Source organism: Vidua chalybeata, chromosome 30, assembly GCF_026979565.1.
Source record: "Vidua chalybeata isolate OUT-0048 chromosome 30, bVidCha1 merged haplotype, whole genome shotgun sequence".
Lineage (NCBI taxonomy): Eukaryota > Metazoa > Chordata > Aves > Passeriformes > Viduidae > Vidua > Vidua chalybeata.
Window position 1 is genome coordinate 945337 of NC_071559.1, and position 13069 is coordinate 958405.

Consider the following 13069-nt stretch of genomic DNA (forward strand, 5'->3'; position numbering starts at 1 on the left):
GACCCCCCCTCCGCCACCACCGCCGTTTTTCCCGTCTCGCTGCCCCATCAGCCGGGTTTGGGGGGTCCGAGGGACGCCTCGAGGCCACGCCAGCCCTGCGGTGGCTCTGATGTCGGCGCCATCCCAAATCGTCGTCTCCTATCGAACCCCGCTCGCTCCGTAACGGGCGAGGAATGTGGGGCCCCCCGCCGCAGCTCCCCCCGCCGCCTTTATTTAATATCCTGAGAAAATTAAAATAACTCTTGCGGCCGCTAAGGAAAACACGGAGATAAACACGAGAAAAGCGGGAGCCCCGGGAGAGGGGCTGGGGGCGAGCCAAGGGGGGGGGGGCACGCGGCGGGAGCGGCACCCGGGGGACACGGCGAGAACGGACACGGGCACCCGCGAGAGGGGACACCGGGGGAGGCGGCACCGGTGACACGGGAGCGCAGGACACCGGGATGCCGCGGGAGCGCAAGAGGGCGTCCGGGACCGGGGGAGCCCGCAGGACAGCGGGGTGCGGGACACGGGGGGCGCCCCGGGGGTCCCGGTCCTGATCCCGGTCCGGATCCCGGCTCCGGTCCCGGTCCCGGTCCCGGTGCAGCCCTGCTCGGACACCACGTGACCCGCCGGCCGCACACGCCCCTCGCCCCGCCCCTCGAGGGAGGCTCCGCCTCCCTTAAAGAGGCAACGACGGCAAAAAAAAGTGTCCCTCATTTTACTCAGTCCTCGTTACAACCGGAGGGCCGCTAAGTCAGCGGCGGAGCGCGTCTGTGCAGGGTGACGCTGACATTGTCTCTCCGCCGCGGAGGAAACTCGGGGAGCGTGGCGCTGTCCCTCAGTGAGGACCCCGCGCGTTTCTCACGCGAGCCGCGGCCCTTTTAATTCCCCTCCCACGCGCGGCCGCAGCCACGAGGGCGGCGCGCGGCGGCGATTGGCGCGAACAGGGAGCGGGAAGGGGTGAGGGCGGCCAAGATGGCGGCGCCGGGGGCTGAGGGCGGGGAGCGGGTGAGGGAGAGCCGGGGAGAGACCGGGGGGCACCGGGGGCTGTGAGCGGGTGAGGGAGAGACCGGGGGGCACCGGGGGCTGTGAGGGGCGGAGGGAGCGGCGGAAGGGTCGCTGTGAGGGCCTGGAGCCGGCGCATCCCGAGGGCAGCGGAGGTTTCAGCTGTCGCCCCCCGCCCCGGGCTCGCCCTCAGGCTCGGCGCCGCCATGTGCTCCCTGGGGCTGTTCCCGCCGCCGCCTCCCCCTGGGGATGTCACCCTGTACGAGCTCAACAACGCTCTGGTCTGCGGCCGCCTCAGCGAGCAGCTCCCGCTGGCCTTCCAGAACCAGGTGAGCCCCCCCGGCCAGGTGAGCCTTCCTCGCTCCCAGAGCCGTGCCTGTCCCCCTCCAGCCTTGGGGGTGCCGCATTTGTCCCGCTCAGCTGTGGCTGGAGCTCTGTCCCCTCTGCTGGGGTCTCTCCAGGCACCCTCAGGCCGCTCCTTCTCGTGCCTCTTCTTTCCTCCCATCGCCGTTTGCCCGCTGCCCTGGGGGGGCCCTTTGTCCCCCGAGCTCAGGGGAGTTCAGGGGAGCTCAGGGGAGTTCAGGGGGGCTGAGGGAGCTCAGGGGAGCTCAGGGGGCTGAGGGAGCTCAGGGGAGTTCAAGGGAGCTCAGGGGGGCCGAGGGAGCTCAGGGAGGCTCAGGGGAGCTCAGGGGAGTTCAAGGGAGCTCAGGGGGTTTCAGGGAGCTCAGGGGGGCTCAGGGGGGCTGAGGGAGCTCAGGGGAGTTCAAGGGAGCTCAGGGGGTTTCAGGGAGCTCAGGGAGGCTCAGGGGAGCTCAGGCGGGGCTCAGGGGAGTTCGGGGGGTTCAGGGAGGCTCAGGGGTCTCAGGGGGGCTGAGGGAGCTCAGGGGAGCTCAGGGGTCTCAGGGGGGCTGAGGGAGCTTAGGGGGGGCTTAGGGGAGTTCGGGGGGTTCAGGGAGGCTCAGGGGGCTCAGGGGGGCTCAGGGGAGTTCGGGGGGTTCAGCGAGCTCAGGGGAGCTCAGGGGGGTTCAGGAAGCTCAGGGGAGTTTCAGGGGGGCTGAGGGAGCTCAGGGGAGTTTCGGGGGCCTGAGGGAGCTCAGGGGGGTTCAGGGGAGTTCGGGGGGTTCAGGGAGCTCAGGGGGGCTGTGCATGCTGCAGGTTCCCGACCTGCCCGTGCTGAGCCTGCCCAAGGAGCCTCTCAAGGCTCACGGCCGCCTGGAGCCCAGCGCCCGCCCGCCCTTCATCCACCACCGCGAGTCCCTCTGGAAGCGCTGCCTCAGCGCCTGGTGAGTGCCCCGCTGTCCCCAGAGGGCCCGACCTGTCCCCGGAAGGGGCAGGGGGCCGGGCGGTGACAGCGCTCTCGCCGCAGGCGCGACGCCGGGCTCTGCGGGCTGCTCAGGGAGCTGGCCGGCGCCGAGGAGGAGGGTGAGTCCGCGCTGCCCGGAGAGCTCCGGCTCTCGCCGTGATGCTTTGGCTGGGCCCCGCTGTCCCCGCCCCTGTCCCCCGTGGTGGCGGCAGGGACGCTGAGGTCCTTTGCCCGCCAGGGCTGCGGTGGCTGCGGACGGGCTCGAGCCACGCGCTGGCCGTGTGCCGCTGGCTGTCCTCGCTGCACGGATCCCTGTTCCCACACCTGTCCGTGAGTCATTCCCGCCTGATCCCCGCTGCTGCGGGAGCCAGGGGCAAGGGGAGCAGCGATTTGGGGTGGGGGGTGGTCCCTTCCCCATGAACCCCCCCCCCGAAATGCTCCTCCTGGGGATGCCCAGCTCCAGACACTGCAGTGGCAGAAAACGGACACTGGGAAGGGGTTTGGGCAGCAAAGTGCTCCAAGAGGGGCCTGAATCCAGCTGGGGGAGAGGGAGAAGGGGCTGGAAACTGGGGCTCCGTGCTGCCAGCTCAGAGTTCTCCTCTCCCTGCAGCTGACCAGTGAGGACATGATCGCAGCCTTCTCCCAGGCCGTGGACTGGTGAGTCCTGGGTGTCCCAAAATCACCCCCCTGGGTGGGCATACAAGGACAGGATGGCCCCGTTTGGGTGGGCTCAGCCATGAAAGGCAAATATTGCCCCACTGACTCTGGCTGCCCTGGTTTGTGTGCCCTGGTAGGAGAGAGATCGGGGTTAAAGGAGATCAGAGCCTGGAAAATTCCTTCCAATTCCAACCCCAGGCTGTAGTCACCAGCCCCTCAGCAGAGCTCTGTGAATAATTCCCAGAAACAGGGAATTTCTCAAAGAAAATGGTCCTGTTGAGCAGCAAAAATGAAGTTTTATTTCTCTGGGGACTCTGAGAGAGGTCTTTGCCAGCCCAGGGGGTGCTGGGGGGTCTCACCCTACCCTGTGCCCCCTCCAGGGCCGGCTGCACCATCCGGGCCTTCGCCTGGCACCCCCACACCAACAAATTCGCTGTGGCTCTTCTGGACGATTCCATCCGCGTCTACAACTCCAACAGGTGGGGCTTTGTCCCGGGATTCGGGCAGCCCGGGGTGGGCACTGCCCTGGGCCTGCTGCCCTGTGGGCTCCTCGCCCCACCTGGGCACACCTGGGTTCCTGTTCAGCCCGCCCTGCTCCTTCCCCGAGCCTCAAGAGCTCTGCCTGTCCTTTCCCTGCCAGCTCCGTACCTCTGGGGATATCCTGAGGGTCACGCAGCCCTGGGGGGTGGTGACAGAGCCGGGGGGGACACGGGCTGAGTGTCCTCTGTCCCCCAGGTCTCCCTGCTCCCCCAGGGAATGCCAGTCCCTGCTCAGGAGAAGACTCTGCCGGCTGCTCCTGCAGCCCCCCCAAGTGTCCCCAAGCTGGGACTTCAGGCCAGCCTGGGCCCTGTCCGGACTGGGGACACCTCGGCTCAGTGACACCAGGTGTGCCCCGGCTCGCTCCGGTGTCACCTGGCTGGGAATTCCTGTCCCCTCCCCAGGGAGCACGCGGCAGGGCACACCCCCTCCCCACCCTGCTGTCCCCCCCCTCTCTGCGGTCAGGGCTGGCAGGGGACGCTGTGGCTGCACCAGGGCTCTCAGCCCCATGTGTCACCTGTCCCCTCCCCGGCAGTGCCACCGTGCCCTCGCTGAAGCATCGCCTGCAGAGGAACGTGGCCTCCATGGCCTGGAAGCCTCTTTGTGCCTCCATCCTGGCCGTGGCCTGCCAGAGCTGCATCCTCGTGTGGCACCTGGACCCCACCTCCCTCTCCACGAGGTGACAGCTCCCACCTTCCCTTCCCGGCTGTTGTCACCCCGTTGGGGGTTGCCTTTGGGACGGCACCGCCGTCCTGCCAGCAAATCCCAAATCCTGGTGGCTTCTCCCTGTCCTCGTGCAGGCCCTCGTCGGGCTGTGCCCAGGTGCTGTCCTACCCCGGGCACAGCCCTGTCACCAGCCTGGCCTGGGCGCCCAGCGGGGAGCGGCTGCTCTCGGCGTCACCGGTGGACACGGCCATGCTGGTGAGGACCCTCCTGGGGGGGTCACTGGGGGTCCTGGGGTCACCGAGGGACGCCCGGGCTGGGCACAGGCAGCGTTGCTACAGAGGCAGCTCTGGGATTTCACCTGGACCTGAAATCTTCGCTCCGTGTTCCCTAATGCCGGTGTCACCGTCCTTGTCCCCTCCAGGTGTGGGACGTGTCCACCGAGACCTGTGTCCAGCTGCAGTGGTTTGGGGGTGGCGGTGTCACCTACTTGGCCTGGTCCCCCGACGGCAGCAAGGTGCTGGCAGCCACCCCCTCGGCCGTGTTCCGGTGAGCTCCTCGTCCCCATCCTCATCCTCGCTCCAGAAAATCTGCATCTGGATCCCAAAGATCCTCCCTGCTCCTGTTCCTGTTGTGGGAAAAGAGCGGAGAATGGGGTTGGACATAGCGGATTCACAGAGCAGCAGGATTGGGGTGAATTCCCAGGAATTCTGCCCCTAAATCCCATCTCCTGCAGGGTGTGGGAGGCCCAGATGTGGACCTGTGAGCGCTGGCCCACGATCAGGGGACGCTGCCAGGTAGGATGGGATATTCCCCTCCCAGGGAATCATTTAGGCTGGAAAAGCCTTCTGGGACCACTCAGGCCAACCCCTGGCACTGCCAAGGCCACCACTGACCCGTGTCCCCAAGTGCCACATCCACAGGGCTTTTAAATCCCTCCAGGAACGGGGACTCCACCCCTGCCTTGGGCAGACAGCCCAGGAAATTGTGGGAATTTTCTCTAATTGTGGGAAATCTTGGCGATATCCAACCTGAACCTCTCCTGGCACAGCCTGAGGCCGTGTCCTCTTGTCCCTTGGCTGTCCCCTCCCGTCAGGGACTTGTGGGGTGAAAAGTCCCTCCTGAGCCTCCTTTTCTCCAGTGTGAGACACTCCAGACAGGGGTGACACTGTCCTACAGACAGGGTGACAGGGGTGACACTGTCCTACATACAGGGTGACACTGTCCTACAGACAGGGTGACAGGGGTGACACTGTCCCACAGACAGGAGTGACACTGTCCTACAGACAGGGTGACAGGGGTGGTGACACCGTCCCACAGACAGGAGTGACACTGTCCCACAGGCAGGGTGACAGGGGTGGTGACACCGTCCCACAGACAGGAGTGACACTGTGCCACAGGCAGGGTGACAGGGGTGGTGACACTGTGCCACAGGCAGGGTGACAGGGGTGGTGACACTGTCCCACAGGCAGGGTGCTGGAGCCCCGATGGCAGCCGCCTGCTCTTCACCGTGCTGGGCGAGTCCGTCATCTACTCCTTGTCCTTCTCCGAGTACCGGGGTGAGTTTGTCCCACAAGGGCTGGGAGAGGGTCCCCAAATGACCCCACAGCTTTGGGGTGAGGAGCTGGGACAGTGGCAGGGAGCTGGGACACACAGGGGCTGTTCTGGGCTCTCCAAGCACGGAATCTCTGGAATTCAGGTTTTTCCATCCTGCACGTTGCTCCTCACTCTCAGTCACAGCTGTGGGGTCCTGAAGGGATTTCAGGGAGACCTCAGTGGGTCCAGAGCCAGCTTGGGGGTCCTGGTGTTTGCTGTCCCTTGTCCTCCATCCCAGCCACTCCTGGGACACCAGCACAGCTGCTGTGAGAAAGGAATAAATTAATGATCACCTGGGAAATGCAGTGGGATTGATGGAGTGGGGATTTCTCCCCTTTCAGGGGAGATGCAGGGGCAGGTGGGAGGCTCCAAGACGGCCTCGATCGTGGCAGACCTGTCCGAGACCACCTTCGAGACCCTCTACGGGGAGGAGAGGTGGGTCTGGCGGGGCACAGGGGGGGTCCCTGCTCCTCCTGGCAGCCACCCCTCGCTGCTGGGGACACCCAGGGGGTCTCTGCCCCGCAATTTTGGGGACTTGTGCTGTTCCAGGATCGGAGGAGAGGTTCATTCCATGGTGTGGGACCCCACCGGGGAGAGGCTGGCGGTGATCCTCAGAGGTCAGTCCTGCCCCAGGTTTGGCCTGGGAATCCTGCTGCCTGCAGGGAAAAGGGACACGGGGGACAAGGGAGAGCCTTGGTGCTGCTGTCCCCCCGCAGGACACCCCGAGGCTGTGGGCAGCCAGCCGGCCGTCGCCGTGTTCCGCACCCGCAACAGCCCCGTCTTCGAGCTCCTGCCCTGGTGCGTGGGGGGCTCGGGGGGCTTGGGGGTCATTGCAGGGGGTTTGGGTGGGTTTGAGTTCATTGGGATGGGTTTGAGTTCATTGCAGGGGGTTTTGGATGGGTTTGGGTTCATTGCAAGAGGTTTGGGTTTGTTAGAGCAGGTTTGGGGTGGGTTTGGGTTCATTGGGTGAGTTTGGGTTCATTACAGGGAGTTTTGGGTGGGTTTGGGTTCATTGCAGGGGGTTTTGGGTGGGTTTGGGTTCATTGGGTGATTTTGGGTTCATTACAGGGAGTTTTGGGTGGGTTTGGGTTCATTGCAGGGGGTTTTGGGTGGGTTTGGGTTCATTGCAAGAGGTCTGGGTTTGTTAGAGCAGGTTTTGGGTGGGTTTGGGTTCATTGGGATGGATTTGGGTTCATCGCAGGGGGTTTTGGGTGGGTTTGGGTTCACTGCAGCAGGTTTGGGATAGGTTTGGGTTCACTGAGTCCCATTAAGTCCCAGAATGTGACAGGGAAGCGCTGCCCCTGGTGCTCCTCCAACCCCTGACACTGCTTCACCCTGAAATGTGCTTTGGCCACACTGTCCCCTCCCCACCTCACCCCCTTGGCTTTGGGTTGTCCTTTCCCAGTGCATCCCCTCAGACCCCAAACACCCCCAATTCCCCGGGAATGTGCTGTTTCCCCTCAGACCCCAAACACCCCCAATTCCCCGGGAATGTGCTGCTTTCCCCTCAGACCCCAACCATCCCCAATTCCCCGGGAATGTGCTGTTTCCCCTCAGACCCCAAACACCCCCAATTCCCCGGGAATGTGCTGTTTCCCAGGCCATAATCCTGGCTGTTTCCCCACCCCACAGCGGCTTCGTGCAGGGCGAGCACGGTGCCCGGCCCCAGCTCATCTCCTTCCACCCCTGCTTCCCTCAGGGCGCCCTCCTGACCGTGGTGAGTCCCTCCCCGGGGCATTCCCAGTCCCAGGGAACACTGGTGGCACTGGGAAGGGGGCTGGGATCAGGGTGAGCCATGGGGGGCTCTAAGGAGAGGGGGTTTAACCAGACCAAGCCTGGACGTGGTGCTTGGTGACAAGGCCTGGGTGACGAGGAGCTGTCAGGTCACGGGCTGAACTCCATCCCAAAGGGTTTTTCCCATTTCTGTGCTTTTTTTGGACACTCACCCCTGCCCCACCCCGTCCCCTGCAGTGCTGGTCCTCGGGGAGGATCTCCCACATCCCCTTCTTCTTCGTCAGTGCCCTGGAGCCCCGCGGCAGCCCCCGCCGCAGCCCCGCGCCCGTGCTGGGCAGCGTCCGGGAGCAGCCGCTCTTCTCCGAGCTCTGAGCAGCACCCCAGGGCCTCCCCAGGCACCCCAGAGCCTCCTCTCCCTCCAGGAGCCCCCCACAGCTGCTCAGGGTCTGGCAGTGCTGATCCTGCCCCCATTAAAGGTGGATTTCACCTCCCTCTCGTCTTCTTTCCTCAACCCGGTGGGACTGGAAGATTTCTGGGGGTGAAGTTGGGAGGTCCTGTGGGTCTGGAGGGGTTCTGGGGGCTCCAGAGTTGGTTTTTGGGGCTCAGAAAGAGCTTGGAGTGAACTCGCAGAACCTGGGCCAGCTTGGGCCCATGGGCCAGAGCTGCTCTTTTGGGATCAAAGAGCTCCGTTTTGGGGAAAGGTGATGGCTGAAGGGGTTTTGGGGGGTTTTTGGCCACACACACAACCCCCAAGCTTTCTTTTGAGGGTGAGCAACAGTGAACCAAAACCCTCAAAGTGAACCAAACCCTCTGTGGGTCCCCAAACCCCAGCCCTGGGGCCCCCAGGGTGCTCGTGCTGCCCCAGGTGACCCCCCCGGCCCCGCAGGATGGGGGCAGCAGCTGGGCCCCCCCAGAGGGGGATTAACTCCCTGAAATCCAGGGATTACACACCCTTAATCCCAGGATTACGCTGCACTGGCAGGGAGGATAGGGAGAGCACAGGGTCCCTGCTCCCCCCCACCCCAACAGCCCCAAGACCCCCAAAATCCTCCCCAGAGCACGGGGGAGACCCCCACTTCCCCCCCACCCAAGCATCCAGCCCATCCCTGAGGCTGGGCAGGAGGATCCAGGGGGATCTGGGGTGATCCAGGCTCCGAACCCACCGCAGCTGCTGGGGCAAGCCCGGGGGGGCTTCACCCCTCAGGCCTGCCCGGTTGGCTCCCGGTGCTGAGCCGCTCTTCCTCCTCCTCCTCCTCCTCCTCGTGGTGCCGCCGTCCCGGTGCCGCGCAGGGCAGGGCCCGCAGGTACTGCAGGTGCAGCCGCGTCTCCTGCCGGCTGCGCCGCACGAACCGGCCCACGCAGAGCAGGGCGAGCCCCAGCCACCCGCCCAGGGCCACCAGCGCCGCCACATCGGGGGCCCGCGCCCTCCCCGCGCCCCTCGCCAGCGTCTCGTTGCGGCCGCCGGGTGGGGCCGGCGCCGGCAGAGCCTCCCCGGGGCACCGGGAGCCGGCCCGGGGCTGCAGGGGCAGCCCCAGCAGCAGCAGCAGGAGCAGCCCGGCCGCCCGCATGGCCCCGGGAGCGAGGGGGGTGCGAGGGGACGCCGGGACCCCCCCGCGGTGCTGGCGGCACGCGGGATCGCGGCGGTGACAGCGGCGGTGACAGCGGCGGGGCGGCACCGGTTGCTGTCCCCGTGCTGTGGGTGGGGGGGTCACGGTTGTCCCTGAGTCACAGCGACCCCCACGGTGTCACACGCAGCCCCCCCCCCCCCCAGACCCCCGAGCACCCTCAACAGCAAATCCACTGGGCACACACTGGTTTTTACTGGTGCTGGCAGCGCCTCGGTGCAGGGACGTGGCAGGAATGGGGACAAACTCCCAGGAAATGGAGCCAAAACGTCTCTGGCTGGGCTGGCACCCATCCAGCACAGGGGGTGGGTGCTTTGAGACCCCCCGGGAGGGGCTGCTCCCCCCCCAGCACAGCAGATCCCTCGGAGAATCCAGGATCCAAGCGGGAACGGTCCCTGCACATCCCTGGGATGGGGCCAGGGGCTCCCTTTTGGGGTGACCCCGCTGGGGAGGGGGCTCACGTGCTCTCTGTGCCCCCCCCGAGCTCCAGCGCCCTCCGGGCCATCTCCAAGGCCCCCTCCCGGGTCCGGTTGCCCCCGATGAAGCCGCTGGCGTGGACGAAGACGCAGCCGGGGATTCCGGCCAGCTCGGACAGCGCCTCGTCCCGGAGTCCCCGCCAGGCCTCGGGCAGGGGGAGCCTGTGGGGGGACACAGGGCTTGAGAGTGACCCCGACCCCACGGGGGGACAGTGGCACGGCCAGGGGAGGGGTCTCACCGGCTCTGGAAGCTGTGGGGGGCTGTGGGGACGCTCTGCACCCGCCACTGCCCGCCCCGGTCCGGGAACAGCACGAGCAGCAGTGGCCTGGGCAGGGCCAGCTCCCGCTCCAGCTGGAACAGGTGCTCCTTCCAGGGACAGCCACCCTGGGACAGCTCCAGGACCTGCCCGCTGGCGTCCACCTGCGGGGGGGACACGCTGGGGACACCGGGGTGACTCCCAAAACCACCCCGGGCTCCGTGTCCCCGAAAGCTCAGAGTGCCCTCCTGCAGGGATGTCCGTGCAGGATGTGGGGTGCCAAGGTCCTCCCCAGGAGGTTTCTACCGAAGGGATTTGACCTCCCCACGCCCCAATTCTCCCTCAAAATTCCAGATTCCCCCCGGGCCGGCTCGGCCTTACCTCGAGGCGGTGCCGGACGGCCTCTTCCACCAGCGCCCGCGCGGGCAGCCAGGCCCGGTGGTAGAAGTCCAGCCGCTCCAGGAACTCGCTGCCCACCAGCTCCATGGCCCTCCTGAACCCCGCCTGGGGACACGGGGGTCAGCAGTGTCCCCGAGCAGGGGTCCCCAAGCAGGGGTCCCCGAGCAGGGATCACTGAGCAGGGTGTCCCTGAGCAGGGGTCCCCGAGCAGGGTGTCCCCGAGCAGGGGTCCCCAAGCAGGGGTCCCTGTGCAGGGTGTCCCTGAGCAGGGGTCACCGAGCAGGGATCCCTTAGCAGGGCATCACAGAGCAGGTTGTCCCCGAGCAGGGTGTCCCTGAGCAGGGTGTCACTGAGCAGGGGTCCCCGAGCAGGGCGTCCCCGAGCAGGGATCCCTGTGCAGGGTGTCCCCGAGCAGGGCGTCCCTGAGCAGGGTGTCCCCAAGCAGGGCGTCCTCAAGCAGGGTGTCCCCGAGCAGGGATCCCTGTGCAGGGTGTCCCCGAGCAGGGTGTCCCCGAGCAGGGTATCCCTGAGCAGGGCGTCCCCAAGCAGGGTGTCCCCGAGCAGGGTGTCACTGAGCAGGGGTCCCCGAGCAGGGTGTCCCCGAGCAGGGATCCCTGTGCAGGGGTCCCCGAGCAGGGTGTCCCCGAGCAGGGTATCCCTGAGCAGGGCGTCCCCAAGCAGGGTGTCCCCGAGCAGGGTGTCACTGAGCAGGGGTCCCCGAGCAGGGTGTCCCCGAGCAGGGTGTCACTGAGCAGGGGTCCCCGAGCAGGGTGTCCCAAGCAGGGGTCCCCGAGCAGGGTGTCCCAAGCAGGGTGTCCCTGAGCAGGGTGTCCCCGAGCAGGGTGTCCCCAAGCAGGGCGTCCCTGAGTAGGGTGTCCCGAGCAGGGTGTCACTGAGCAGGGTGTCCCCGAGCAGGGTGTCCCCAAGCAGGGATCCCTTAGCAGGGCATCACAGAGCAGGGTGTCCCCGAGCAGGGCATCACAGAGCAGGGTGTCCCCGAGCAGGGTGTCCCCAAGCAGGGGGTCCCAAGCAGGGTGTCCCCAAGCAGGGTGTCCCCGAGCAGGGTATCCTCAAGCAGGGTGTCCCAAGCAGGGTGTCACTGAGCAGGGTGTCCCCAAGCAGGGGGTCCCCAAGCAGGGTGTCCCAAGCAGGGTGTCACTGAGCAGGGTGTCACTGAGCAGGGGTCCCCAAGCAGGGTGTCCCAAGCAGGGTGTCACTGAGCAGGGTGTCACTGAGCAGGGGTCCCCAAGCAGGGTGTCCCAAGCAGGGTGTCACTGAGCAGGGTGTCACTGAGCAGGGGTCCCCGAGCAGGGGTCCCCAAGCAGGGGTCCCCGAGCAGGGCGTCCCCGGGGCCCGCAGGGGCTGTCCCCACCTCGGTGTCCTGGTCGGGGTCGTTCCAGCGGGGGTTCAGGTGCCCCACGCGGGCGCTCAGGGTGGTGCTCAGGGCGTAGCGCGGCTCCCCCGCCGCCGGCGCGATCCCGTTGTCCATGGCATCGATCTCCTCCACAAAGTTCTCGTACAGCTGGGGACAGCGTGGGGACAGAGGAGCAGTGAGGGGACAGCAAGGGAGGACAGGGCCAGAACAGTAAGGGACAGTGGAGGGGGGATGGGGGAAGAGCAGGGACAGAGAGGACAGTGAGGGGACAGCAGAGCAAAGCCTGGCTGGAAGCAAAACTGCCCCAGCAGCTGCCCCAAACTCTCCCCTTTCTCCACCAGGGACAAGCCCTGGGCAGAACTGTCACCGTGGCAGGGTGACACACCCCCTGCCACCCCTGTCACCTTGTCATAGAGCGCGGTGACCACGGGCCCGTCCTCGGGCTGCCCCAGGAGCGCCGCGAGGATCTGCGACCCGAAGTGACAATAGACGAGCCCGGCGCTGCTCAGCTTCGTGCTCCAGGGCTTGTCCGGTCGCAGGCTCCGCATGGACTCCGTGAAGGACCTGCGGGGCCACGCGGTCACCGCGGGCACCCCCGGGGACGCCGCTGTCCCCGGGGTGGGGAGGGGTCTCACCTCTGGTGGTGGTCGTAGCGGTGCCGCCCCGGGTCGTACTCGCCCCCCACGTCCACCACCACGTCGCAGCCGGCCAGGCGCTGCGGGTCCCGCGTCCGCACGATCTCCGCGTCCTGCAGGGGACACCGCGGTGAGGGTCCCCAGGGCCACGGGACCCCCCGGGAACGGCTCCGGGTGACGAGGGACACCGGGAAGGGACACCAGGGAGGGACCCAGAGGAGGGGGTGGGGGACATAAAGGTGGCACCGGGGACCCCGAGGAAGGACTGGGGGCACAAGGGTGACCCCCAGGTGGCACCGGGGACCCCGAGGAAGGACTGGGGGCACAAGGGTGACCCCCAGGTGGCACCGGGGACCCCGAGGAAGGACTGGGGACACAAGGGTGACCCCCAGGTGGCACCGGGGACCCCGAGGAAGGACTGGGAACACAAGGGTGACCCCCAGGTGGCACCGGGGACAGAGAAGCGGCCGCTGGGTGGGCTCAAGTGTCCCCACATGGCACCGAGAGAGGAGCGACCCGCAGGAAGACCCCGGGACCCGGCACCGCACGGTGCTCCCGTCCCGTTCATGCCCCGGGCGGGACCCCGAGCCGGGCGCGCTGCCGGTGCCGTACCCGGTAGCGGGGCAGGAGGCGCAGCAGGAAACACGCCAGCGCCTCGTCGCAGTGGAAGGTGCCGTCGTGGGTGCCGATGCGGGCGGCGGGCTCGGGGTGCGGCCGCTTGTGCGCGGTGCCGGTTGCGGCGCCCGCTCCCGTCCCGGCCCCGGTGGCGGCCATGACCACGAGCCGGGCGGCGCGCGCGGCACCGCGCATGGCGGCGGCGAGGCCACG

The 13069-nt window shown here is 67.0% G+C and overlaps 2 protein-coding genes across 5 annotated transcripts; one reads left to right on the forward strand and one right to left on the reverse strand.

Annotated features, from left to right (window-relative positions):
• Positions 1 to 800: 800 nt before the first annotated feature.
• AAAS (aladin WD repeat nucleoporin) lies at positions 801 to 7965 on the forward strand. 4 transcript variants are annotated; one of them, XM_053967542.1, is made up of 17 exons: positions 801 to 820; positions 1178 to 1313; positions 2140 to 2267; positions 2351 to 2406; positions 2526 to 2617; positions 2898 to 2944; positions 3325 to 3423; positions 4017 to 4160; positions 4282 to 4402; positions 4569 to 4693; positions 4881 to 4941; positions 5613 to 5703; positions 6082 to 6175; positions 6290 to 6357; positions 6457 to 6538; positions 7373 to 7457; positions 7712 to 7965. In XM_053967542.1, the coding sequence occupies exons 2-17, from the start codon at positions 1191 to 1193 to the stop codon at positions 7844 to 7846; spliced, it is 1551 nt and encodes a 516-aa protein (XP_053823517.1). In that variant the 5' UTR covers positions 801 to 820; positions 1178 to 1190; the 3' UTR covers positions 7847 to 7965. The 4 variants fall into 4 exon arrangements, with proteins under 4 accessions (XP_053823517.1, XP_053823515.1, XP_053823514.1 ...); XM_053967540.1 differs by lacking the exon at positions 801 to 820 and adding an exon at positions 904 to 939; XM_053967539.1 differs by lacking the exon at positions 801 to 820 and adding an exon at positions 951 to 987.
• A 1307-nt stretch (positions 7966 to 9272) lies between these two features.
• MYG1 (MYG1 exonuclease) lies at positions 9273 to 13066 on the reverse strand. The gene is made up of 7 exons (XM_053967692.1): positions 12854 to 13066; positions 12242 to 12354; positions 12011 to 12170; positions 11604 to 11753; positions 10214 to 10336; positions 9815 to 9996; positions 9273 to 9737 (listed from the first exon to the last, which is right to left on the reverse strand). The coding sequence occupies exons 1-7, from the start codon at positions 13049 to 13051 to the stop codon at positions 9557 to 9559; spliced, it is 1107 nt and encodes a 368-aa protein (XP_053823667.1). The 5' UTR covers positions 13052 to 13066; the 3' UTR covers positions 9273 to 9556.
• Positions 13067 to 13069: the final 3 nt, after the last annotated feature.

Bases quoted from the DNA above. Each gene is read 5' to 3' on its own strand.
- AAAS (XM_053967542.1), top strand. From the start codon at position 1,191: ATGTGCTCCCTGGGGCTGTTCCCGCCGCCGCCTCCCCCTGGGGATGTC. The intron at 2,407-2,525 runs GTGAGTCCGCGC...TTTGCCCGCCAG, and splicing joins GGCCGGCGCCGAGGAGGAGG to GGCTGCGGTGGCTGCGGACG. The intron at 3,424-4,016 runs GTGGGGCTTTGT...CCTCCCCGGCAG, and splicing joins CGCGTCTACAACTCCAACAG to TGCCACCGTGCCCTCGCTGA.
- MYG1 (XM_053967692.1), bottom strand. From the start codon at position 13,051: ATGCGCGGTGCCGCGCGCGCCGCCCGGCTCGTGGTCATGGCCGCCACC. The intron at 12,355-12,853 runs GTACGGCACCGG...TGTCCCCTGCAG, and splicing joins GCCTCCTGCCCCGCTACCGG to GACGCGGAGATCGTGCGGAC. The intron at 12,171-12,241 runs GTGAGACCCCTC...GTGGCCCCGCAG, and splicing joins CGCTACGACCACCACCAGAG to GTCCTTCACGGAGTCCATGC.